Genomic DNA, 26,841 nt, shown 5'->3' with positions numbered 1-26,841 from the left:
CCTTCCCAACCCAAAGCCCCAGCCTCAGAGCAGCAGCAGCAGAGAAAGAGACGCTGCGATAACAGTTAAGTGCTGTGGCCAGAGCTGACGTGCAATTTTCCAGTTTCTTCCCACCAGGAAAAAAAACACAAACCTTCTTTTATGCCTGCAGTTCATTAAACGCTCGTCTCAAAACTAAACTGATAAGAGAGAGAGCATCCCCAGTGTTTAGCTCTCTGCAGACCATGCAGTCCCCTCCAGGCAAGTGTACATGCTCCAGTCCTGAGTGGGATCAGGACTCAGCTACACAGCAGACAATTAACAACAGTGGAAACAATGCTTAGAGCCAAATAGCCCTGCTTACCTCACATTTAATTTACGCTCTTCATCACTGCCAACCTCCAGCTGAGGGGAGAAAATAAAGATACAGAGAAAGTTACATGCTGGTTGTTTCCATAATGCAACTTTAAAAAAAAATCCCCACACTTTTTAAAACCATCCCTGCAACAACAGGTTTTGAGTGGTTCTTTTCCGCGGGGTTTTCTCTTTCTGGTGCCAGGGATAATGAGACTCCCTGGCCATGTATGCCATCAGCACCCAGTGCCGGGTGACAAAGGGGCTCACGGGGATTTTAAAGCTATTAGGTCCTAATCCTGCAAGCTGGTCCTAGAGCGCAGATCAGTTTGAAGATCGCCAACCTCGACGTCACCAAGAGTGCACACACATCACTCCCACTGAGCACACACGTGAGAGCAGAACCTGTCCCAAGCAAAAGGCTGCTAACGAAGAGCTGGGCACAAATTAATGCTGTAATTCAGTGTGCAGCAACAGCACAAGTGCCCTCCAGTGGATGCAGCCAAAACTGCCCAGCTGGAACTGCCCCAGCCTCCAGCACCCGAACTCCAACCTGGAACTGACGTGCAGCCCCTTTGCCATCTCGGAGCTGCCACCTCGCCAATGAGGCCACCTCCACCTGGATGCTGGTAGATGATGTGTCCCGAGGCTAGGACGATGCCCGCCTGGTTGCTCAGTCATCCACAAGTCCTATGTCTGCTGCCTTCCTGATAAAGACACTGCTTGACGGCAGGCATGTATTAAAATGGCCACTTTTTCACCAGGCACTGGTGGAAAGTCCTCCTGGAAGCAAATCTGGCTGCCCAGGTGACATTACTGGCCTTTACACTTTAGTTACTCTCCTTAAAACAGAAGCGTGCTAGCTGACTTCAGCTTACTTTCAGAGAGAAACAATTTCACATAGCCGTGCTTTCCAGCCACCCCCTTCAACTTCTCTATTAGCTTCTGGATAAAATTTCATATTAAAGAAAAACAGAGTTGGGACTAATTGCATCCAGAGCTATCCCCAAAAAAAGGGCTCAAAGATAATTCTCATCCTTTGGTTCCGTGTAAGCAGACAGAAGAAAAAGGGCCAGGAGCATTCCCTCAGAGGGCAAGGTTGCACTGGAGAGATGGTTCGGACCCAAGAAGCAAAGCAGGGACCTTACCCATTGCCCTGCAATAGGAAAACCTTCAAACCTGCAACACACCAGAGCCTAGTGAAGCTGGAGTGACACTTCTAAGAAATCATGCTCCGTCAGCGCTAACACTGAGGGAACATTTTTTATTTACTACAACATTGCTTAAAACCCACATCAAATAAGGCCACCGTAAGGGTTACTTGTTTCCGGGTCATTTTGTAGAAGTCAAAATAAGCAAATAGTTTCACGTAAAATGTTCAAGCTTGAAGTTTTGTGTGCACGTAGGACCTGGGGTGTTCCCCACCACCCCAAGTTGAGACTCAGGAGGCCAGAGCGCACAGGAGCTGCTCTGTTTACAATCTGCAAGAACCAAGTAATGCCAGGAAAAAAAACCCAAATGCAACTGCACAGGCCGGATATTAGAAATATAGCCATTTGGAGGAAAAAAAGATACACAAAGCCCATCCAAAATGACTGCAGCTGATGGCAAGAAACATACCATCGCTATTTTTAGTCTGTTTACACTGTGCAGTGGCAGCGCAGAGCCAGTCTGGCCAGGGCAGCAGGCAGAGCCCCAGGAACACCCCAAGCCCCAGTGCCCCCTACCAGCAGATCCCTCCAGCCCTGGGAAGGTCTGGCAGGTTTTTGGTCTTTCTAAGGTCACCCTCCTGCTTGTTTGGGTCTGTCACATAGCAACAAGGGGGAGAAAAACTTTTTTATTTTTTAAACAAATATGACTGTGAAGTCACGAGTGTCATCAGCTGAGGCTTGGAGCAGAGCTGGCCCCCAAATCTGCTATGGGCTCATCTTTTGCAGAAGCTGACTTGCTTTCAAAGTCGACTCTCCTAGTATTTTCTATTAAAAAGCCACAGTAAACCCAAAACAAGGCAGAACACTCAGCGTTGTTGCTGTCTGCCTTGTTTTGGTCAGAGCATCCCTCTGAGCTGGCAGGTTTTACGATGCACCATGCACGAGATGTCGTGGAGCCGCTGCTGCTCACCAGTGCCACCGATGCCACCACAGCACAGACACCAGTGCCGGGGCCAGACCTCCACCAGCTGCATCCACACCCCTCCCTGGGGACTGTGCAGAGCGCTGCCGGGCTTGAAGGACCTGGTGTGGAGCGGGAGGTGGTGTGGAAGGGAGATGGCAGTGGAGCTAACAAGTGAAGTGCATGCAAGTTTGCAAGTGTGTATGGACTACTTTCTCCTAAGAATTTACGGCATGCTACGTTAATGCAGCAGCAAGGCTCTCACAGGCAGCAGCAACCATTTTACAAATTCCTTCAGGCTCATGAGTTGAGAGGCTGCAGCAGCTTATTCACACTTAGCAAGGACATATGGTCATCATTTTCCATTAAAAAAAAATCTTCTAAAAATTATTCATATAGACTAAAAGCCCCAAAGAGCCCTGATTTTCCTTGTGAGAAAGATCGTAAAAGATCAGGGACCACACTGGCCCTTTTTGATGGGATTTTTCTTTGAAATTAACTTTGTAAAAACAACACGCTGAATTTGGAAAGGGATGGTTTATAGTTTTATGGTATTTCATTCCAGAAGGGACCATTCAAACAGAATGGGAGCTGATGTCTTCCTCCAGGAGCCATTGAAGTATACCTGAGCCACGGATGCTAGTGGCAGAAGTGCCCTGCCATGGACAATGCTAGGCAGCAAGTTTGGGGCAGCATTTTTGAGAGGGAAAGGGAGAATCATATGGTCACCTCACTGAAAAAATAATAACCAACACAGAGCTCCTACACAATGCATGCCTAATGCAGATGTACATGGTAAGGTGAGAGGCATATTGCTTGGACTCCTCTCCCACCTGCACCAGTTAAATCCAGACTAATTCCACTGCCTGCAACAAGGTTATAGCTCATTTACATCTGTATAGATCAGGTGGCCTCTAGGTCTTGTTTAAGACTCTGTCTAAACCAGAACCCAACAAAATTCCTTCTGAAAAATGCTCAGAAAAGCACAAATCTTGTCTCCAAGTTTCTCAATGAAAACAGCGCGGTCCAAACACTGGGTCCCTGCAGCCTCAGGAGCCCAAACCACATCAGAGGGATCTATGGCAAAACAGTCAGCAAAAGGAAGGGATGAGTCACATCTCCAGTGAGGGCCCTGCAAAGGGAACTCCTGCGGCCCCTCTGGGTGAGGGAGAACCTGTGAGCCTTGCGGCACCCGTCCCCCTCCCACCTACCCCCCCTCGGACCAGCTAATCGGGGGAGTCACAGGGACCTGACAGGTGACAAATAGGATTGTTTACCTGGCAGGAGCAGGGACAGAGGAAGCCAAGGGCAGGGAGCATCAAAGGAAAGGGAGGGGGAGGAGAGGGATGCACAGGGAGGATATGCAGGGAAACACCAGGCTTGCCTTTGGGAGTCACAAAAGAGATGGGTTAGGAGGAAAAAAGGGATGCGCAGGGAAGAAGAAAAAGAAACTGGAGGGTGCAGCCGTGTTTGGATGGTGCATGGGAGCTGCGGTGAGGGAAGACAGAAGCCCAAGGGGAGCAGAGGCAGGAGAAGGTGTTTGTGGGGTACAAGAGCAAAGGGGGCATGCAGCAGAGCTGGGACACGCAGGGTGCCTGTCCCGGCAGGGCAGGGATGCATGGAGCAGAGCATTACAGGGGCAGCAGGTTAAGCAGCACATACAGGACCCCGGAGCAGCAGAGCTGGGAGGGAAGAAGAGGGCAGCAGCATGGTGCAGGCTGCGCTGCAGCGAGGAGTGGCAGCAGACAGTGCAGCACGGGGATGTCACGCAGGTATGGGGTAGAGCGGGACGGGAGCTGCTCTGTCGGCAGAGAACTGACCACAGCTGCCTCGGGAAAGGGCTAGCGTGAGCTCCCCGTGGGGCAGAAGCTGCAGCAGGCATGGGGAAAGGCAGTGCCATTGCAGCACAGGCTGCACAGGGATGGAGGGGTAACGCAGGGGAAAAAGCGGAGCATCCCTGGGGCAGGAGGTGGTGGTGGCTGTGGGGCGTCAGGGAGGGAGAAGGTATGGGGCCAAGGGGCCAGCAAATACAGCTGCTCCACAAAGACAGGCCCAGCACGCTGCCCAGGGATTTACCTGGCAGAGAAGAGCAAACCAGTAGCCCAAGCTAGTGCTGGGTGAGGGCTGGAGCAGGGGACAGCCATGGGGAAAACAGGGCTGCATGTGGGTGCGAGGAGGGGATGGCCACCACGCAGCGGGGCAGAGCAGGGAGACGGCTAGACGGTCCGAGGCCTGATCCAGCCTGGCAGCGTCACAGGGCTGGGGGCTGAGGCAGAGCAGGGCTGGGCAGGGGAAGGGACTGGGATGGCCGGGGGGCTTCGAGGGGCTGACCTGAGGCCAGGAAAGGCTGCGGGGGGGATGGGCAAGGGGCTGCGAGGGGCCAGGGTGTCTGTGAGGGGATGAAGGCAGGGGGCCAGTGGCTACAGGGAGCCGTGAGGCTGGGGACCGTGAGGGGCCAGGGCCTGTGAGGCGATGGAGCCAGGGGCTGGGGGATGCGGGGGGGCTGTGAGGGGCCAGGGCCGTGAGGCGCTGCGGGCCGCGGCCGATGCGCGGGGCCCAGCCGAGGCGCTGAGGGGCCGCGTCCCGTCCCGTCCCGCCCCGCTCCCCGTTGCCGTCCTCCCCCCGCCGCCGGGGCCTGCTCTGCCCTCCGCCGCCCGGCTCGCCTCACCTCGCTGGTGCTGGCCGAAGAGGCGGCGCTGGGGGTCGGCGAACGCTGCAGCGTGACCAGCGCCATGGCGGCGGCAACGGTAGCGGCGGGGACACGGTTATCAACGGTGGTTGCGGGGCTCCGGCCGCCTCCACCGCCCCGGCGGCTGCGCAGCCCGCCCGGCCGCCCCGCCGCGGGGAGGGGCGAGGGCGCTGCGGCGGCGGGGGCGGCCCCGGGGCGGGACGGGGCGGTGCTTTCACCGGGGCCCGGTGGCAGCACCGGGCCCGGCAGGGCCCGGGGACCCCCGGGCTGGGCTGGGTGAGGCGGTCGCGGCCGTCGCCGTGGGTCACCCCACCGCACCGGGCGGGGGTGCAGCACCTCGGCACGGGTAGGGGGGGAGGGGGGATTGTCGCGGTCCACAGAGCCCCCAAAAGTGTCGGTAGGGCCTGAGCTTCAGCCCTAAAGGACCTGAACAGCGGCTTCGAGGTGCGGCAGGCGGGAGCATCCTGCAAACCGGACCGAAGAAAGTGCGAGGGGTCAGCGGTGCCAAAAGCAAGAGGCAGACGAGTAATGGGGTAATTAGTATAAGAGGCTTTGCTGATTGTATGTAAAGCCCTTAATAATTCAGGCCGTTGGGTGACTGCCTTTACCCCTCTGGCCCTGCCAGGCTGCAAAAGGGAGCTGTGGGAAAGCACCCCGGGGTCCGAGGGCCTGGATGCTCGGGGCTTGGCTGCCATCAGCCCCAGCGGCTTTCTTCTCCTGACCACATCCCTGGGAGGATGCGACCATGGGACTGATGGACGAGCATCCTCCTTCATGGCATCTGGAGTGGGATCCCAAGCTGTGGCTTCGCCAGCTGCCCACCCTGGGGAGCTGGCTGGGCTGCCTGGATGGGGTCAGTCCCTGGCTGGTGCTGCTGCTCCTGCCCAGGGTGCGGGAGGCAGGACGGCAGCCCCCACGCAACCATGCTCATGGTCGGAGAGGTGTGCAGGTGTTCTGCCACCATAAAGCATTAAAGGTACCAGGTGCTTAAACCCTATGACCTTCAGACTTAGCCCTCCCATGCCATCCCTATTGACCTCTCGGGATAAAGGATCCTTCTGCTCAGGCTGGCATTCGCCTGCTGTGCTGTTCCTCTGCCTTTGGTGGGACCAAATTCCCGTTGCCTGTGGTGGGTTGTGCTGCGTGGCTTAAACCCTGGGCTCAAGACTCCAGAGATGTGTCTGCAACTTGACGCTGTGGGAGATGAGTTCCCATTTATTTTAGCCTTATTACCTCTTTTATAAAAGCTTTAGGCATGGTAAAATCCCTAATTGTAGCAACTCTGCCCAAACACCACTTGTGGTTCCAGGGCTGATTCTGCTGCTGCTAATAGTATCCGCACCAACAGAAACCTGGCTTTTCAGCCCAGAACCCCAAATTGTGGTTTTTTTGAAGGCAGGGGCAGCTTAGAAACAAGAAACAAAGCTGTCTGACCCCTGGGAGGGGAAAGGTGAACAACACAGCTCCTGGGGTCTATCAGGAGGGAGGCAATGCCATTTCTTTCTTACCACATGAAAATCGACATTGAGGCATCCGGTTTTCCCAGATCCTGCAGGAACCCAGTGGCTGGGGAGTCCCATCCCCACGTCCCCATCCACCAGGACTCTTCAGGGCAGCCAGCAGTCACCATGGTGACAAGTGTCAATGATGGCGTTTTGCCACAGACCGTGGTGACCCCCTTTTCTTTTCAGAGGAGCAGCTCTGAGGCTGGCTGCCAGTGGCACATGGGATTCAGCGTGAAGGACTCCACCTCCCCAGGTCCGGAGCAAAGACTTTGGCCCCATTGCCTGGGGGCGGGCTGCAATCCCACTGCCCTTGGCACTTAGACCTTGCACCGCGGGCGGTTTGCTGGGTGGTAAACAAGCCGCCCTGAGAAAGTGGCTCTGTTGAAGTCTCTGAAAACTGCGACAGCTGCCCCGAGGACCACACACTCTGCAGGTAAGCTGGTGAAAAACATGTGTTTCTTGTTATTTATTGACCAGTGAGGCAGATACCTCCTTGGCTGGTGCTGCAGGGACAGCCTGGGGCACATCCCCATGGCTGCAGGTAGGGGAGGCAGCCCCAGTTCTTGCCGGCCGTGGTTTATAAAACCACAGCAGATGGGAAGCAAGTGTGGCTCTCCCGCTGCTCTCAATGCTTCACTGTCCCGATGACTCATCCCTCCATCACACCAAATGTCAGTCCCGCTGCGGGCTGCCTTTCGCAGCAGAGATGCTGCACTTCACCTTATCCAAATAAAACTATGGGTTAAAATTTACTTGTGCTGCCCAGAATGGGGCATGCTGGTGGCATGAGAATGAGGGATGCTGCTGGCATCCCTCCTCCTACCCACACACTGGCAGCTGAGCAGGCAGGGATGTGACCCAGGCCGAGGTGATGCACACCATTGTACCCCCAAGCCCTTCCCTGAGTTGGTCCTTGGCCACTCTCTGCCCAGATGGTGACCACAGCACTTTTTCCAGGCTGCAAGGCAGGAAAGCTGCGTCAAGAGGCAAGAGCCAGGCGACCGAGGGGGGGCTGCAGACCCTCTTTGTGGCCAGTGTTTACAAACAATGGTTCTCCCAGCTGATGCCAGGAAGGGTTTAGGGTGGTGGTCTAGCCGCCTTCAGGTGCAGGCAGCCCTGAGAGCAATAGTGGCGTGAGGAGCCGGCCTTGCATTTATCGCATCTGGCATTGCTTCCTGGAAAACACCTGTTGTTTCCCATTTCTTTTATCTGTGCCCACCTCTTTCATCTCCAGCCTGTGCCAGAAGCTGGGGAGAATTAGGAGCACCTGGGAGGAGGGCTGGGTCCCTGGGCACGGAGGGCTCACACTGTCCTGTGGGAGACAGTGTGAGTGGGTGGGTACTCCCACCTCTCCCCAGCTGCTCGTCCTCAGCGTGCTGGCTGGTGGGAGGGAGAAGAGGATGCCGATGGCTGTGCCACTCTGTCCCATGCTGCTGCAGGGCACGAAGCAACCACAGCTCTTTCTGCCAGGTGGAGGAGCACAGCTGTGTGTAGCTGAGCTGCTGCTTTTCTGCTTGCCAGCGGCTACAGCGTGCCCAAGGGTAGAGCCAGGGATGCCACCCCAAGCGCAAGGGCTGCGAGCAATGGAGAAATGTTGCCCTGCCACCGTGGCAAACTACGCACCCCCTCATCCGTGATTTCAGTGCCTGGTCAGCGCAGGCAAGTGTTGAAGAGGACTTGGGAGGCTCTACAAGAAATGTAAACAAATGCCCCAAGAGCAGCTCAGCTATGTTCCAGCAGCAGAGCTGATGCCCTCCCTCCTGGGAAGCCCCAGCTTGTCCAAGCAGCTCCCCAGCCCTGGCACTGCCCTTCAAGCATTTCTCCCCCTGCAGAGAGCCAGAGCCATGCGCGTGGCCATCATCGGGGCCGGGGTGATTGGCCTCTCGACCGCCCTGTGCATGCACGAGCAGTACCACAGCCTGGTGCCCTCCCTGGAGATGGAGGTCTACGCAGACCGCTACACGCCCTACACCACCAGCGACGGGGCAGCCGGCTTGTGGCAGCCCTACCTGAGCGATCACAGCAACCTGCGGGAGACGTAAGGAGGAGGAGGAGGAGGCTGGTGCCACGTCCCCACCAGCGTGCCCATCAGTGTACGAGGGGCTGAGCTGCATGGGCACAGCTCCATGGGGCTGGCAGAGCCACCACTCTCCTGTTTTTGTCGCAGGGTCTGGAATAAAGAGACATTCGATTACCTCCTTGGGCACCTGGGCTCACCGGCAGCAAAGGAAATGGGACTTTTCCTAATTTCTGGCTACAACCTGTTTACGCAGCCGGTGCCGGTAAGGAGCAAGTCACAGCCAGGGCTGGGAAGGGCTCCAGCTCGGAGGCTGCCCGGGGGTGGGCAGGGTTGTACTTCTTCCCAGACGATGCTCTGAATGTTTCCAAATCCTTCCAAGTTTGTCTTGTGACAGTTTGCCCAGGACACGGTGTTTTCTGTGCCCCCAATGCAATATCAGTATGAAGCGAGGGCTGAGCCCTCCGAGGGTGGGAGCCAGCAGAGCCTTGCCAGCTGTGGTGTCCTGCAGCTGCACACCCACCCGCGCTCCTTTGGGGTGGGCTGTCGTGCATCCCCCCGGCTTCTCTCCCACGATGGCACAGTGATTGGGGTTCATTAATGATCTTGGACCTTTTTCCCTACTGCAGGACCCGTCTTGGAAGAACATTGTCCTGGGATTTAGGAACTTGACACCAAAAGAGCTGGAACTCTTCCCTGGTTATAGGTATTTTTCAGTCTGTTTTCCAGACAGTCACTGATGTGCTTTCCCCCAGGCAAGAAAGGTATGGCTGGACGCTCCCAGGCACCTCCCTGTCGAGGGGCAGCGAGGATGAGAAACCATGGGTGCAGAAGTGGCCTTGCTTCGTTACAGCCACTTATCTTAAAATAAGTAGGAAACACCTCAAACAAACCAATAAAGCAGCAGCCCAGCATATAAGCCATTCCAGCCCCTCTCTAACTTCACCAGGTATTGTCAAACTGGGGGAAGAAAATCAGCAGAAGGTATTTTATACTGTAAACAGAGGGAAAAAGTCATGCACTTATTGTGCAAGGGGGAATTGGAGTCCCGGAGCTTCAGCAGCCATCAGGAGTGCCAGGGCAGGAGGCAGCTGCTTGTGTTGCAGGTCCTTATGGCTTCCTCTCCCTGTCTGGTTTCAGCTACGGCTGGTTCAACACGGCGCTGATGCTGGAGTGCAGGAACTATCTGCCGTGGCTCACCAACAGGTGAGTGCAGAGCTGCCACGGCACTGGGGCTGAGGCTGTGCCAGCATGGGAGAGCTGCTGCTCCCCCCAGTTTCTCTGGCCGGCAGAACACGGGAGGTAGGTGTGGATTTTCGGCCCGCAAATCAGGTGTTACCCCGGATCCTTCTCTCATGCCAAGTTGGTGCCTGACTTTAGGCCTCACTGATTTTAGGCGACCACCCCATGTCCTGCTGCACTTCTGACCTGCTCAGCTTGAAAATGCAGCAGCGAGGGCACGGCGGGATGAGACGAAGGAGAGGGTAGGCAGGGATGCATCCTTGGGAAGCGGGGAAAAGGGTCTGGAATTCTTGCTTATTGCCTCAGTGGGGTAACAGACTCCCCACTTTAATAGTTAGCCCAGGAGTGTATTTGTGCATGACAAAAATGCAAGTAATGGGATACTTAGAGCTGCATCTGAGTGGTTTCAGCTATGGGAGTATTTGTGGCTTGGTTTTGTTCTTGCCATTTCTAATGTGGAGCAGGTACCCTATCCACAGCAGAAGACCGGGGTTCTGACTCAGGGCTTAGCAGGACCGATCACCATCAGTAGCTCTGGGCCATTACGGAAATGAGCTAATGACTGGAGACTGTTAGGAACCACCAAGAAGACCACGGCTGTTTATTACAAGAGGCAACAAGCCGTACCTACACTGGGTATCAATTACAGGCGCTAATTTGAATGGTACATTTGCTTTTAATTTGCTGGTAACAAATGAACTCATTCTTCCCAGATTAACGCAGAGAGGAGTGAAGTTTTTCCATAAGAAAGTTGAATCTTTCCAGGAGGTGAGTGGTGATGTCGAGCCGGGGCAGAGCGGGGCAGCAGGCACAGCCCTGTCCTGGCATGGAGAAGCAGTAACCAGCACGTATGGGCTGCTCTGGGATGTCTCTTGGCATGAATGATGGGCCAAGGGACGGTGGCAAGACTACACCAAGATCTAGGAAACAAATTCTACCAGGAAAGATAAAGGCTTTTGGGCATCAAGAGGTGGCTGAGAGGGGCTAGGGTAGCGCATTTGGCCGGCACTGACCAAAGATGCAGCCAAGCATCAGCAGTACAGCTTTCCCTTAAACTGCAAACATTATCCTTGCCTGCACACATGGGGTCTCTGCGGGAGCTGTGCTGGGGAAGCTATGCCCTGGATCCGGCCCTTATGGTTTATTCATTAGCAGACTGTTGGACCGAATACTTGGCTTGGCTTTGGTGCAGGAATCTCATGCCCCCCATGGGTAGTGCCCTCAGAAGCATCACTGTGTGTGCACTGCTCACCATGCCGCATCTGTCTCTCATTAGATGTTTGCCCAGGGCGTGGATGTTGTAATAAACTGTAGTGGGGTTCGTGCGGGGGAGCTGCAGCCTGACCCAGAGCTACAGCCCGGCCGTGGACAGATCATAAAGGTGAGGTGGGTGCAGGGCTTGTGTTCCCCTTTTTTTTTCCGGAGGAGTCATTCATTAGCCACCTTATGAGATACGGCCTCTGGGGCAAATCACGGGCTTGTGGTCAGGACCCTCGCTGGGATCAGGTCCTGATTCCCAGCAAATGTTGATCATGTAAAACTCTCACGTGTGTGGAGGCCAGAGCAGAAAACCTGGATCCCATTCCTGGTTCAGCTGTGCGGATACCCTGAGTCTCCATCCTGTTTCTTCATTGGGTGGCCAGAGGCATAATGCTAATAATAAAAAGACATGAAATCCTTGGGAGAAGAGGATGATTATTTGGGGTAACAGACTCAGGCCAGTAGGAAGCTCCTCTGCTTGCCTGCCTGCCCTCCCATCTCCCTGTCTTCCCATGGCAGCCGTGCAGGGAAGCCAGCACCGTGGTGTACATAGAGTCTGAGCAGAAGGGAGGGCACCATGTGTGGACCCCCAGGGTCCGTGTTCGCCGAGCTGCCCGTATCCCTCCTGCTGCCTCCCTGAGCTGGGACCCCGCTCTCCAGCTCTCCCTGACCCTCTCCCCTTCATCTCCCAGGTCCTGGCCCCATGGGTGAAGCATTTCATCATCACTCACGACATTGAATCTGGTATCTACAACTCGCCATACGTCATACCAGGGTAGGTGACAGCAGGCGAGGCAGGGTCTGTCTGGCGTTAGTGATGCTCTGCTATCAGCGCTCCAGAACACCAGCTGCTGACATATGCCCTGCAGCAGCCCTGTTGCAGCAGCCCAGGCTGGGCTTCATACCTGGCCTGATGATGCTTTTATTTGCCATGCGGGAGGAGAGCAGAAGGACATGGACAGGAAAAGTGAGGGAGCTCCCGCCATGGGCACAGAGAGTGCGAGCTCCCTGCGCGGACCCTGGCTCGGCACTCGGACACGTGGGGGGCTCTGGGGCTGGTCCTGGGCTCCTGAGCTCTTGGATCAGGTAGCACCAGGGGGCTTCAATGTCCCTGGTCCTGTGCTTTTCCAAGGAGCAAATCCCACCAAAGTAAAAAGCCAGTCCTGGCCAGGTCCTCGAAAGAGCCAAACACTGACAGTGGGGCAAATATTTTGGGCAAGATCTTTTGTCTTCATGTTTGTATCCATCTTTTTTATCAATGATGTTGACAAAACTGTTGTACAGCAGGTCATTGTGGGGAAACGGCACTTCTGATTCATGCTCCCATTAAAACTGGTGGCAGGAATCCTTTTTTACTTTAATAAAAGTCTACCCTAAAAAGCTCAGCCTTCCCACCACAGTTATGCTGAGCTGTGCTTGCAGCTGTTGGTGAGACGTCTCTTGGGGGTGTCCCATTCAGTTTAGCACCCACACAGTGTTCCTTGCCACCTCCCTGCAAGGACCAAGGAGGAATCCCAGGGGAAAATCTTATTTCTGTGTCCCCATAGGGATGAGGAGGGCTGAAATGAGATCCTGGCCCCAAATGCACCATCTCTGAAGCTCAGCAAGCGGCAGTGGCTGTGCCCGGGCAGAGCCCAGCTTCCAGCACTTATCTTGCACTTTCCACCTGCTTCCCACCAGCAGCTTTCTTAGGGGAGTTGGGATCTATTTGGGATGGCAGCATATGCATGTACCCAGGGAGCTAAATTGCAAGATAAATAAATACATCTGCTGTTCATCCCACCTCTGTTTCCTCCTGAGAGCAGCTATCTACCCTGCTTTGGCAATGGAGAGGGTTCTTTAAGCTGTAACTTGAATGCTGCATTTCTGGCCGTTCCTATTGTGCTAATATTTCAGGATTAGGCAATAAGCCATTATGTAAATAGGAACTTTGAATGCTTACAGCCCCCAAGCAAAATATTCCAAGTGATTTCTGATCACAGTCCCAGCTACATATGCATTCCTCTCCCTGTGTTTATTTTAGCTTGAGCTGTCATAGCTGGGCACCAGGCTGGCTCTCAAAGGAAGCAGCCGGGGCCAGCACTCACGCATGGAGTTCACAACTTCCATGCTGGAGAGATTGGCCCTGGGGGCTCTCCTCCCGCATGCCCTGGCGTGCAGCCCTTTTGTCTTTGTGCTTGCCAGGGTTTGAGAAAGGTTTTAGAAGGGTCCAGCAGGTACAGACACCCCCAGCTCCCCCCAGCCTTAACCTGTCTCCTGTCCTCTCTTAGTCGCAGGTGTTTGGGGGGGGCAGCAGCAGCAATCTGTTTCTTTGTGTTCCCCACCGGCAACATCCTGTTCCTTCCAACTCTCTTCCCCAGCCAGGCAGGAGCAGACCTGTTTGACAGAAGATGAAATTAGCTGTTTGGTTTGCCCAGGCAAGGGCCTTTGGGGTGCTGATAGTATTTAATGAATGACTTGCTCATGAGCAGACATGCAGGCACTGCTCTCTTGCCTGCTTGGCATGACAGTTTCTCTGGCAGGAATAAGTTGCGGGCTCAGGGCGTAGCAGGATCCATACATTACACATGGAGTCCGTCTGTGTGATGGCCCAGCAAGGGACGGCTGGGGACACTCACCACTATGCATCTCCTTTGGCTTTTGGTGCAGGAGTGAGTTCACGGTCTTGGGAGGGATCTATCAGCACGGCAACTGGAACGAAGAAAACAGCGCCCAGGATCACAAAACCATCTGGGAGAACTGCTGCAGGCTGCTCCCTGCTCTCCAGGTGGGCCACAGGGATGGGCACTAAGGACAAACCGCAAAATCTGAATCTTTATATGAGTAAAACGCGGCGCCTGCCTTCAGCGGGCCAGGAAAGCTGAGGGGTTTCGGCAAAGTTACTATTGCTTATGCAGTGTCAGCTGCCACGCCAAGAAATGCACCAGGGATGGGTGAAGTGTGCACATAGAGTAACCCTGGGCTTTTTGTGTGCAGCCCACAGCAGCATGTAGCACTCAGCAAGAGGGTAAAATGTGGGGGGGTGGTGGCACGGCTCAGTGTTTGTGTGTGCCTGGCCACATTCATTGTGCACGTCTCGGGCTCTGTACGCCTGGCTGATTGACAGACAGGGTCTGGGGCTGGCATTACTTTTGAGACAAGGTTTGTAGGAAAAAGTAATTACTCATATAGCTGGTAAAAAATTAGAACAAAAGCTTTGGGAGGTCCCAGCCCTTTGGTTGTGGTGTGTTTCCCCCACCGCCCCGTCTTTTGGCGCTGCTGCATTAGAGAAAGGCTGGTGTGTGGTGAGGCTGGTTTGTATCCACTCCTGATGCTGCCATTGCACCCTGGATTAGCAGGAAAGGCAGCACAGGGCTTTGGCACAGCAGTTTGCCTCTGCTGCAGGCTGGTGATGTGTGGGCTGTGATCCAAAATTGTTCTGCCCAGTCGCCCCTTGCAGCATCACAGGAGCCAGTGCAGCAGCAGGGATGGGGCAGCTTCTGTCCCCGGTCATTGCAAGAGCCCTCATCTCACATATCGCTTAGTGCGGTGATGTTTGGCTGCTGTAAATTGGAGAAATGCTGTGCAGGTGCTTGATGTGCTTTTACTTTCAGAAAGCAAAGATCGTAGAGGAGTGGAGCGGCTTGAGACCAGCGCGTACCTGCGTTCGCTTGGAGCGAGAGACTGTCCACCATGGCCATTTCCAGGCAGAGGTACTGTGCACAGCCCCTGGATGCCGAGTGCCATTAACCACTGTGCTAATTGTGCATCAGTCACTGTGACCTTGGCAGTGCAACACCAACATCCAGCTAATGCTGGCAGTCTTCAGCCTGCAGCCGCACTGCCCTGCATTCATCAGTCTTCACTCTGTCTCCCCTCTAATAATGGGTGAATCTCTGAGCCAGTTACAGCCCGATGTCAGAGATAAGTGTCAGAGATATTAAGTTTTAATGGATTTTATGGGGAGAGTGGGCAGGGAGCGCTCCTGCTGAAGGAAAACCTGCAGCTGGCGCTTAGTGCTTAATAGACACCAAAAAAAACCATATGGGAGAAAAATGCTGGCATGAGCTCTGCTGCTCCCAGAGCCACATGAGACACATGCAAACCATCTTTTGGTGTCAGCATTTAAAGTAGTGCGGTTTTCTGCTGGGAGTCCATAAGTGTACAGCCCTTGTGCATGCAAACTTCATGTCTCCATTTAATAAAACCCAATATGCAGTTTTTAATAAAATGCTCAGGGCCTCCAGCGCTGACACCAGGTTGTTGGTGCAAAAGATTGGACACCTTGAGACTTCCTCCAGTTCGAAGCTCAGCAGCAGCACAAAATGAAACATGGTGAAAGCCCAGAGGGACACTGGGGGAGCTGTACCTGCTGTGGGGCTCTGGAAAATTCAGCTGCCTCTGTGTAGGTAAAGCTAGGTGTCTAGTGTAAAACTTCCCCAAGGCAATGGCTCTTTAAATTGCCTTGCGCTGCTAATATATCTTTTAAGAGAAAGGAGACGAGGGATGGCACAAGTTTCAGTGTGCCATCTGTTCTCGGACCCTCAGCACAGCACCTTGTCATGTAGGACCACATCACTCCTTAGCGCTGTCACCTGAACGCTCATCAGCAGACCTGCAGAGGGAATCCTTGATTTGATTGCATGCATATGTCTCTGTACAGCTTGGAAGAAGAGATTAAAGCTCCAAAGGGGATGGCAACTGCAAAATGTAATTAAATGTAATGAAAATATATTCAATTTTTAGCTGGAGAGCCTTGGAAAGAAATTGGTGTATTTAGGCAAAGCCCAGAGCACAGTTCATAGCAATGCTGTATTTGAATTAATTTATGGATCACTATGTTCCTTTATCAGAACATCATATCGGCACTGCCTTGGCATAGGAGAGGTATAGCTATTGATCCCAGCGATGAGTCAGGCTCCTGCTGAAGCAAAGTAGTTTACCTTGGCAGGAACAAACACTAGGTAGGATGTAACATGTTGTGCTCTGAGGACCATGGCTGCGAGCCCTGCTGCTGCATTTTGGGGTGCAGAGGGTGCTCTGGGATCCCTCTGAACTACGTGGAGCTTCTTCTGCCTCTCCAGTGGCTTTTGGAAGGAGGGAAAGAGCAGCGGGTTGCTGAGCCATGTGCCAGGAGCTCTCAGATCCCAGCCTCTATTGTGGCTCCTTGGTGCCTTTAGCCCTGGAGGGATCCAGTGCAGCTTTCCCAGCCCTGATCCCTTCTCTTCTTCCCCAGGTGATACACAACTATGGCCATGGAGGGTTTGGGATCACCATCCACTGGGGCTGTGCCATGGCAGCAGCCAGGCTCTTTGGGAGCATCCTCCAGGAGAAGCAGCTGGCCAGTCCGCCGCAGCCCCGCTTGTGAGTTGCCTGCTCACCTGGGATTATCACGACAGCAGTAGCTTAGAAGTCACAGCAGAAAGATGCAAATAACACATACACATGGGATGTCTGACCCTCCCACCAGCTCCAACACTGGTTTGTAGTGTCTCATTTTCAGGTTGCTGCCAGTTCTGTTGCTGCTATTTGCCAGACGGCTGAGTTCCCTCCACCCCGGCCTTGCACAACCTACCTAGAGGAAGTGCTTTAAAGTACGGACTGATTATCTGTGGCAAAGTGCACTTCTGGCCCCAGGGATCAGTCTGCAAAGGGCAGGCAGGGTTCAGCTGAAATCTTGACGGTGCTGCAGTTCATCTGCACGATGGGACAGGATCTGAAACTGAGCTGGTGCCACCTGAGGTCTTTACTGACTGCTCCAACAACCAGCATGTAATTAGATTTGCAAGCTTCCCCCAGGAGGCAAAAGCTCCTTAGTAGGAAGAAGCTCTGAAGCTCCCAGGGAAGTAACAATAGTTCTAAAAGCACGTGCTTCAGTTACAATAGCTTTTCTTATGTACATGCCAGGACAAAGCACGGGTCTACAGCACCTGGTTAGTGTATCTGGCAATAGACAGCAGCAGTTGCCTAAAATGGGCTTTCCAAATGATGTTTTTAGCAACAAAAGCAACATGTTCCAGCCCTGTGTACTTGCCAGCCAGACTCTATATATAGCAGAGAGCATACGCAAAAGAGCTGTTCTTGTCCCTAAAACTCCCACGGGCCCTTCAGTTTCTCATTTCCTCCAGCCATGAGACATGGCTGGCATAGCAGCTCTGAGAGAGGAGATGACGTGGGGTAGGTTGTGCCTCCCAAAGGAGTTGGGGACAGCTCCCAGGAGGTTATGACTTTTTGGGGGTGTTCAGTGGTGCTGCTGGGGACCCAATGCACTGAAGATACAGTTTGGCCGATTTTTCCATGCCATGCATCTTTCCTGCTCTAAAAACCATCATCACAGACAAGGCACTGAATGGTAAAGAAGCATTAGCCTCAAATCCAAAGGCTAGTGGTTGTCCCGAGCCCAGCACACTGTGCCTGGCTCACTCTCCTCTGCGGATCCGCCAACTGTTTCTTACTCATCTGTGATGCAGCTTCTCTCTCCCTCTGATTCCATGTGCCAGAAATAGCTCATCAACCTGGTTTGTGATGTACCAGGCAGCTGCATCTAGTGAAAGAGAGATGCTGCAGTGCAGCTGGGCTCATTTTACCTTCTGGGCACACATGGATTTAAAACAGTCCCGTGAAAAGTGCATGTTTCCTGGCTACAGCCTGGCACCAGAGTTTTTCCCTGGTGAAAGACCCATCTCCTGACATGCTGCTTCAGTTTCACCAAGGAAAAGAGAAACTTGTGAAGGCTTTGTAGGAAGTGATGAGCACTCAGTGCTGCTAGAGATGGTCCGTGCACAGGAGATGTGCTGCCTCATGGGTACCTACGAGACTGGTCTCATTTTCAGGAGTGCTATGGAGGTTACTGTGCCAGCACAGCCGTGGCCCTGGGAGACCTTCCAGCGACCTCATTTTCCACTGAACACTATGTGACCGTTGTGTACTTCTCTGGCTTACACACCCTGAGCAGTCAGAAAGCTCTGATGAGCTTTGCTGAGTGCATCTGCTAATTGTCTGCCCTTTTACAAAAGCAGCAATGGTTACTCTCACTGTAAGGGCCAGAATTTCTCAGCAGCTGCTGCCCTGTCCCTTTCCCTTCCTCTCCTCCCTTTGTAAAGGTGCGGGAGGGTTGTGTTTGCCTCTGCTACGACACCTGCAGTGCTGGCAAAGTGACGTTGCATGGGATTTCTCATGCCTGTGACACTGGAGACCAAGGCAACAACTTGCTGTCAAAGGCACCAGTGAGAGCAGGTCCTGAAGTTCCTCTGGCCACGATTTTGGCCTGGTGCTCCTCCCATCCTTGCAAAGTATAAACCACCTGATGATAGCTGTGGTCATTTGTGCTTTCTGATTGTTGCTCAACTGCAGAACGTAATCGCTTAGGCCAGCCCCGTCCAGCTGCTGCGGCAGCAGAGGTGACGGAGAACTCTGTTAGCTGCTATGGAGCTGTGGCAGAGGTTAGGGCACACCGGTGTCCATCCTCAGAAGGCAGCAGAGAGTGGGTGTGTGTTAAAGAGCCTGCTGTTGTCTGGTAGCAGAGGTACCTCTGCAGTATGCTTAAAAAACAAAGGCAGACATAGGAAAATTAGGAGCCCCTGTCATGTCCAGTCTGTCTGTCAAAAGGGTTTCCCACTTTATCTGGCAGCTCACCTGATATATTGCAGCCACACTCAAAGGGGTATAATCAAGAAAGGGACAGGAAAAAAGAAAACAATAGCTGGAGAAAATTTACCATTGATTAATGCTAAAGCTAATGGCCTGTGATGCTACTTCAGAAGAAGCCATTCAGTGAAATAGCATCCGCTTGATTTCACTTATTCCAAATATGAGATATTGAGGACCATAGTCTCCTCCCATTTGTACTGCTGTAGATCCAAAACCACTTACCTGATTTCTGAAGAGCTACCCTGGATTAGCAGAGGTGTAGGAAATCATTCTATAGCTTGCAATAAGCAGTTGACTCTTCTGATCTTAGAGCCTACAGGAGCAGCTGTCCTGTGATCTTACACGACCGCTTAGAAAACAAACAGAAATGATTAGATGTGTAATTTTATTTGCGGTCTAATTTTGCTTATTTTCTAAAAGGCCACAATCTAATATGTGTGCACAATAAAGGTAATATTCAAATATCTCATGTGTGATGCTTTCTCTTCTTAATGATGGCATGGAGAGGGCCTCAAATGCTAATTCCATAGAAACATCCCAGTAGATCATCATTCCATGTCTCCCCACACATTTTTCCTGAACACTTCATCCTGCAGGAGGAAGAGCTGTCATTCTACATTCTCAGCAGACAAATGAACTGAAATACCATTGTGTGAAATTACGTGGTTACCTACGTGTTGTTGCTAACAGCCCCCGGCCCATTAAGAACTCACACTCCCGCACAGAAATGTTTGGGACAGTCTCATGTAGCTCAGCTGATCACTCCATTTTGAGACTAGGAAAGGTATTTTACACTGTTGGCAGCCACAGTGGCAGACACACTGTGAGACAGGAGAGTCATGAGATTGAAGTTCACTTTTGTGGCAAGGGTAAGGTGAGAGGGAGTCAGTGGGATGGCTGGAGAGCTGCTGCACATACTTTCTTGACAAGCACAAACCGCCATCTCCAGCAGCCGGCATCAGCACATTTTACAAACTCGCTGTTCTCAACAACGATTGCCTGTGACACAGAACAAAGCTGGAAATACATCAAGTATCAGTAAAGTTATCCTCTGTAAGCAAACAGCAGCTCTGGCATTCTGGAAAACAGAATGAGCTTTAGAAATGCCTGAGGATGCCAAAAAGTTCACAGAAAACACAGAAGACTGAATATTGTCCCTAAGTATTGCTTCCACAATACAAACCCTTCCATAATTACCAACCGTTTCCATTCCCAGAAATAAGACTCTTCATTCCAGTGGACTGTCAACAGCTGCACAAGCTGCAAGAAGGAAGATGAATGCACACGGAGATGAGAACAGACTGTATGAGCACGCAAAGTATTTGCAGATCATTAGTCATTTTGACTCAGACATGAACAACCTTATGTTTGTAAATTACTGGACATCAAAATAAGAATATCATTTAAAGGGTAGAGGAGCACAGTCAGGGTTATGTACTTAATAATATTTTATAAAAACAAGATATGTAAAAGAAAAGTTTACATTAAAAAGTAAATAAATAGAAGGAACCTTCCCTGCCCCAACGTCCAGACACATGCTAAACCACTTCCTCCCAACCGGCCTTTGTGATCTGCAATCACATATTGCAGCATTAAAGGCACTGCTAGAAATTACCCATAGGCAAGAAGCAAAACTGACTGGTTTTTATTGTCTAAACTGAATTAAATGCAAAAAGCAACTACAGATCTTAAGATAATTTAAAAAATATTTAGCTGTCATTATCTATGAGGTTACTTATAATGCAAACCTGAATCTTGTGACTTTTACGTCCAAATACACAAAACACACACACCACGAGTCAGATCTGCAAAGTGCTGAGCCCTTGCATATTCAGCTGAGTCCACAGAGCAGCATGTATCTCAAATCTCTGAACATCAAGACAAAACCCGGTGAAGTTACTGACTCTTCGTAAAAGTCCCATAAAACAGTTGAAAGCATTTTTACTGAAAAAACTATTTATTTATTTAACATAAAATGTCTAGTGTGGAATTAAACTATCCAGTGTTGCATCAGTAACATAGGAACAAAAGGAGTATTTTACAACAAGCTTGATAATACACAAAGTTTTTAAACATTAAAATGTATCCAGCTTAGAAACTGTACATTCAAACACAGGAAAACATTCAATGTTCTTTCGGCAAGCATTTAGGAATAATAAATCATTCCATCAAAGCACACTTGGAGAATTATTTTTCCCACAACAGCTTTGCACATTAATATATTGGACAGTTAGCAAATCTCTGAATCCCACAATTCTGTTTGCTCTCGATTTTAATTCAAAATTATCTCACTTTATTGTTGTAAATGAACTAGCTATATTAATTCTTTCATCCGTGAAAAATACTTGCCAGTGTGTAAAACAATCTTTGGAAGCTTATTATATACATCAATGATGTTGCCATATTAACAAAATATGACTTGTGATTATTTATAGGCTATTGTGTATCAACCCAAATGTTCTTCAGTTTTTCAGTGAACAATCTAAAATGTCTTTCCATTATTAATAATATGCAAGGACTTGCAAAACCTGAACTTCTCTTCTGTTTCTTCAGTGCCCAATAGGCTCCTACTGATTTCAGTGAGGTAGGATCAGCTGTGGCGCGCTCCTACCTGTCTTCCTCTATTCAGCTGATCCAAAGCCCACAAATATCCATGGGAGACTCTCCCACCTACTTCAGTGAGCTTTGGATCATGCTTTAGGCATCACTGTCTCTAAATCAAAGACCCAGACTATGAAGATGTCTCAGCAGGACCAATCTTGGCATTTGTATCATTATGTACATTGTCAATGCAGAATTCATAAAAAGTGAAAAGCAAAAATGCCTTTGATTTTTTTTTTAATACTGTAAAAGTCACAGGTTAAAACTGAACTACTCAACAGCATCAAAAGGTTTCACATTACCTATAAATCTTTACCTGGGAAATATTTTATCTGAAGTATACATATGTGCAAATCTATGAGATATATATACTTCACCTAAACCACTCTGAATGCACACTTTGAAGGCCGTTGCAATGCAGTCCTTTAAAACTGTTGAATATTGGCTCAGAAAAATGAAGTGATATGTGAACATTAAGACTGGAAAAGTAGAATTTTAACTAAAGGCGCCTGTAAGGTGGCATTCCTTCAGGCCACGGATGTCATGCATTTTATGTTCTTTCTCATCTCTAATGCAGACTGACACCCTGCTGAATTCTCCTGGAGGCCATCCAGTTTTGGGGTGTACACCTAACTGTAAACACAGCTAATGGGAAGCCCACACGGCAAGAGACACATAAGCATCTGGATGTGCCCCTGTCAGGTGTGGACTGGCATGCTCTCAAGTGCCTTCACCAGCAGGAAGAAGAAGATGATAGTCAGAACTTTCATTAAAGGGTGAACGGTCCATACTATACAAAGGCAAAGCAGGTTTTCTAGCTCACTGGTCACACGCATGGTCTAATATCTGATCTAAAACCATCCAGGAACTGTGTCCTCACTGCCAGTGTCCTGTCCGTCTCTCACACATCAGAGGGACAGTCCAAGGGAAACAAGTTCGTCTCTCTCTCTACTTTGAGGCAGGTCTGAGCTACCCCAGTTGCATAGTGCATCAGGGAGAATTATCCAACTACAGCCTGACAGAAGGAGGTAAAAACAAATTATTTGCACCGGTTGTCAGTGCCATGAGAGCCCTGTCTGTTTACTGGGGATCGATCAACTGGAACTTGAGCTTGCTGGAGATGGAGCACCCAGGATACAGAGACAGCAGAGACAGAGATAACTGAACCAGCACACAGCAACAGCCACTGAAAGAAACAGTGTGTTTCTATGTCATCACCCACATCTAAAGTGGGATCCCCTGTGACCTGAATTGCATTTTCATATTACTGTGAAAAGGAAAGTTTCCTGTTCAGACCAACCACTTCTGGAGTCTTTCATTGCAGTTACCATCATCAAGTGGTAAATGAATGGACAGAGACATTTTGGCGCCATGTCAAACTTTACCTTTTCTCAGCAGAAAATACCCACACACAGAATATCAGTAACCTCTTTGGCCTTTTCTTATTAGTCTGAGTTTCCTCAGTTTCTTTAAGGAATTATCCACTTCTAATTTTCCTTCAGTGCTATAAACAAACAGCCTAACATGTCTTGGAGCATTATACTGCACTACAGTGCTGTAAAACCCTAAGTGAAAGCTGAACCCCAACTGTGTTCACTTGTATTGCACCCAAACATGGACTCAGTGACCTAGTCTTGCCCCACAGAAAAGGGGCCTGGTTCCCAGAATACTTAAAATATTCTATTGTGCAAAAATTTGTTGCACACTTACCTATGTTTACGTGAGACAATTGACCACACATACTATAAAAATGTATTGCTTCCCACAGCCTAGTGATTAGCATTTAGTCTATCTCACTTACATTTGGTTGTGTGTGTTCCATAGTCTGGAATCCTGAAAATAAACTGAGACATGGATGAGACACATCTCAGCTTCCTCATGCATTTCCTCGCTGCACATCCACAGACTCTGAAATCTGACTTCCTGCATAGTGACAGATTTCTGACAAACAAGACAAACTTATCCTCACCTGAACTCTGTTACATTCTCTGACAAGAGCAGAATCATCAGCCTCGAGGAGCGACATCTGAAGGAGTGAAGTTCCTCATCTAAGGATGATTGCAGTTCGGCTCTTCCCATGATTTTTGTTCGTTTACAACATGATGCCAGCTACATTCCTTTGTCACCAGCTTGATGTTAGAGTCAATGTACAATCAGCAGCTATCGAGAAGTTCTGCCCAGCTGTCAGGAGGCCAGCTTCTGTTGGGAGACACTTGAAAGCAGCTCCATCCAAACTGCTACACACAGCTGTTCAGACTGAGGCATTTTTATCAAAGGTTTTGGCTACACCACCACAAGAACATACTTAGGCAAATCGAGCAGAAACATACCTGGACCCATGCAGAAAACCACAGCGTGCATCTCCACACACAAAGAGACACCAGTACAGCTGAAGCAGTCTTCACCAAGCAACAGACAGAGCGCTCAATGTTTCTGGCAATGTTAGAGAAGTCAAATTCTGCTCCAAACCATGAGGATTTATGTTTCTTATGTAAGACTACATCTCTGCAACAAATACCACTCCTCACTGACTCAAACTACCTGCCTTGGATGGTAGAAATGTTCAGAAAACTGTTTCCAAGCAATCAGTCAGTCCCTATTAATTCTCAAGGAACAGAACCCATAAGCAAGGGAACTAGAAAGCATTGGTTGGTTTGCCGTTATCACATTTTGTTGTCGTTGTTGTTGATGGCTAAAAAGTGCAAGGCAGGCATCTAATTCATAAAACCTATTCTGTAGTGTATGGAATCCACCATGTGCTATGCCAGGTACACAATAAATATTAATCTTTTGGTTTTAGGCATCAAGAGTACATTATTTTAATTACAGCTTATACTGAGTTGCATTCAGTTAGCTATTTGCTTGACACGGGACATTTTAAGCTGAATAGCTGACCATGCAAGCACAACAGACTTAAGAAAAACTCCTCTTGCTAAACTTCAAATCATATCTGGATCAAATGCCTCTCAAGACAGAAGTAAAATTTTTATGTGTGTGAGCAAAGAGCAGCAGAGACACAATTTGCTTAGGTGCAACCCAAAAGTTCCTGCAGTTTGACACGTGACATTGGCAGTGACAGTATGGTCAGCTTTCTATGCTTCAGGGTTGGATTTTTTGTGAAAGAGATCTTGCTCATATAATTCATTCTTTCAGCAGGTTTTCATGTCCTATCATTCCTGTGATCCAGAGTTTGACCTGGTGACCCCTGGGGAATGAGATCCTCTGCCAACCATCTCCTGTCCCCATTCTCTGTGGCTGGACTCCTGTAAGCCACGACCTTTCGTTTCAATGGGCAAGAAGCAGGAAGCCACAGCAGCCAGCATGCAACATCCACTGTAAACCACCAGTGTTAAATAGACGGAAGATTCCAACATAACCTGCAGAAAAAAGGCAGAAAATACAAAATAGTACCCCTGAGCCTTATCACAGAAAGAAACACAAATACTAATGTACTAGTAGAAATTTTAATTACAGTATTGGAAAAAATGTTTAACGTGCACTGCTGCATGCTTTCTTTCCTCAGTGATGACACATAGCTATTAGACACTGACAAAACAGTCTGGATTACAAGCACCACGAGGTGATGCTGCCCTTACGTATTAGACAGGACTTAAGCAAATCACAAGTTTTCTACCTAACCCTCTGCAGAGCCACTGCTTCTGACACTGTCTTCTGAGTCCTGTCCCTGCAGAGCCTGGCTCCCCTAAACTCCCTGCCTAGCTCTTTCCACATACCCTGGAGGGTTGTAGCCCCCAGCACCTTAGCCTGGGATCTCAAGAGAAAGGCGGAATTGCACCATGCACAGAAAGTCCCTGCCTCTCACAAATCTCATCTCCAGGCAGTGGCTTCCAAGGTGTCCTTCCATCCATCCAGCAGCCTGCTTCTTGGTTATCTATCCCCCAACATAGGGAGCTCTGGAGCAAGAGGTAAATTCAGAGATGAGCCTGAACTCTGCTCAAGGAACAGGCAACAACAACCCTCCTTCAACACATCATGCACAGATTGCCCTTGGTTTGGCCCTTACAGCAGAAAAGCAGGTTCTCCACCACCTTCCTGTGCCTTCAGTCTCAGGAGAAGGGATTTTACCTGTGCAATGAACGGGGTTATGAGGGCTCCCACTCTGGCCATTCCACTGCATGTTCCCAGGCCCAAAGCACGCGTGGCTGTCGGATAAACCTGTGAACAAAGCATCAACCCATTAATGGTAGTGGGAAGCTCTCTTCCCTCCAGTCTCCTAAATCAATGGAAATTAGTAAGTGGTACTACAGCAAGTTCTGTTAGACAATGACAATGAGATCATCAACTCATATCTGGGGTAAGGTCCATTGTGAAGAGGTCATAAAAATGACTTTCCCACCATGTTCTCACTCCCCTTAAATATTCTCATTACAAAAACAACCTCCTTACCTCAGGAGTGTAAACATAAGCAGCCTGAAATCCTCCTGAAATAAAAGCTCTTGCAATGAAGAGCAGCACAGTAAGAACATTTCTGTGAGAATAAAAAGGAGAGCAGTGTTTGGGATTGTTCTGTACAATCTGTTTGTTTAACTTGGAGGCAAGTGCAATAAAAATGCTAAATTTGTTAGAACGATTTCTTTTGTTTTTTAATGAACCCTTTGTATTTTTTCTGGACCTTTAATGTAACAATGATGCCAAACAATCTGCATTCCCACAATCACATCAGTCTTCTAAGTGTATTTGTTCTAACTGACAGCTGTGGCCTGTTGAAATAAGCAGTGAATGCCTAAGCTTATCTAAATAAGAAAAATATATTCCACATTATGAATGGTGCTAACAAAAAAATGGCACACGTGAGAAGGAAATAAGAGTGCAGCTTTCCTGTTTAAAAGACATGAACCTATGTAAAACCTGGATATTTGCAGCTTTGTAAGGTTTCTTCTTACAAGGTTTCTGTACTGTAAGGTTTTGTACAGTGCTTGAAAACGTTTAAATTCAGAGTTCTCCTCTGGTTGTTAGGTCATTTCCTTGTTCGTCAGCCCCAAGGTACAGAAATTGTCACATGCACGTGGCATGAAGGCCAGATGCAGTCAGAGGCAGACTCTCAGAGCTCAGCTGGAAATTTGGTACTGTTAAGATTCAAGGGTAGAGCTGCCAACTGAGTTGTTACCTGGAAACTCTGCATGAAGGACAGATACTGAACAATACAAAAATGTGGAAGTTCTTTTGAAAATTGGGCCCCATGTATCTGCAATGCCACCATCAAGCTGCACCAGCCACTCTGTATACAACCTCAAGGTTGTGCCAGTCTGTGTCTATTGCTTCTCATGTAACTGTGCCATAGCACTGAGACCACCAAGAGCCCATGACAAGTGAAGCAGTCAGAGCATCTGAATGGGAGGCAGAGACTGGGCTTGGCTGTGAAGCACTGCCCTGGTACAATCAGCCTGGGGAAACATAGGTATTGAATGGCAGAGAGCAGTACATGAACCAGC

At 50.1% G+C, this 26,841-nt stretch overlaps 3 protein-coding genes across 8 annotated transcripts in view; 1 reads left to right on the top strand and 2 right to left on the bottom strand.

Annotated features, from left to right (window-relative positions):
- Positions 1-5,271, bottom strand: part of SSH1 (slingshot protein phosphatase 1) — a 37,612-nt gene extending 32,341 nt beyond the window's left edge. For 3 of the 4 annotated variants that reach the window (XM_049805185.1, XM_049805194.1, XM_049805197.1), the window contains exons 1-2: positions 5,114-5,271; positions 344-384 (exon numbers count right to left, since the gene is read on the bottom strand). In XM_049805185.1, the coding sequence (XP_049661142.1) occupies positions 344-384; positions 5,114-5,179 (107 nt within the window). In that variant the 5' untranslated portion in view covers positions 5,180-5,271. Of the gene's footprint in view, positions 1-343; positions 385-5,113 lie in introns of those variants that run through there. The other variant, XM_049805195.1, reaches the window with a different exon arrangement.
- A 1,664-nt stretch (positions 5,272-6,935) lies between these two features.
- Positions 6,936-19,231, top strand: DAO (D-amino acid oxidase). Its single transcript, XM_049806582.1, has 11 exons — positions 6,936-7,072; positions 8,472-8,677; positions 8,807-8,921; positions 9,286-9,362; positions 9,797-9,862; positions 10,612-10,666; positions 11,175-11,279; positions 11,851-11,933; positions 13,808-13,925; positions 14,752-14,850; positions 16,374-19,231. Exons 2-11 carry the CDS (start codon positions 8,484-8,486, stop codon positions 16,503-16,505), a joined length of 1,044 nt encoding a protein of 347 aa, XP_049662539.1. The 5' UTR covers positions 6,936-7,072; positions 8,472-8,483; the 3' UTR covers positions 16,506-19,231.
- Positions 19,232-20,771: 1,540 nt separating this feature from the next.
- Positions 20,772-26,841, bottom strand: part of SVOP (SV2 related protein) — a 263,464-nt gene continuing 257,394 nt past the window's right edge. For all 3 annotated transcript variants that reach the window (XM_049806515.1, XM_049806513.1, XM_049806516.1), the window contains 3 exons: positions 25,796-25,877; positions 25,475-25,564; positions 20,772-24,765 (listed from right to left, as the gene is read on the bottom strand). In XM_049806515.1, coding sequence (XP_049662472.1) covers positions 24,559-24,765; positions 25,475-25,564; positions 25,796-25,877 — 379 coding nt within the window. In that variant the 3' untranslated portion in view covers positions 20,772-24,558. The remainder of the gene's footprint in view (positions 24,766-25,474; positions 25,565-25,795; positions 25,878-26,841) is intronic.

This window comes from Accipiter gentilis, chromosome 7, assembly GCF_929443795.1.
Source record: "Accipiter gentilis chromosome 7, bAccGen1.1, whole genome shotgun sequence".
In the NCBI taxonomy this organism is placed as follows: domain Eukaryota; kingdom Metazoa; phylum Chordata; class Aves; order Accipitriformes; family Accipitridae; genus Astur; species Astur gentilis.
This window is presented reverse-complemented; position numbering and strand designations above follow the sequence as displayed.

Coding starts and splice junctions, on each gene's coding strand:
- DAO (XM_049806582.1), top strand. CDS start 8,484: ATGCGCGTGGCCATCATCGGGGCCGGGGTGATTGGCCTCTCGACCGCC. Junction 8,922..9,285: donor TGTTTACGCAGCCGGTGCCG/GTAAGGAGCAAG, acceptor TCCCTACTGCAG/GACCCGTCTTGGAAGAACAT. Junction 13,926..14,751: donor GGCTGCTCCCTGCTCTCCAG/GTGGGCCACAGG, acceptor TTTTACTTTCAG/AAAGCAAAGATCGTAGAGGA.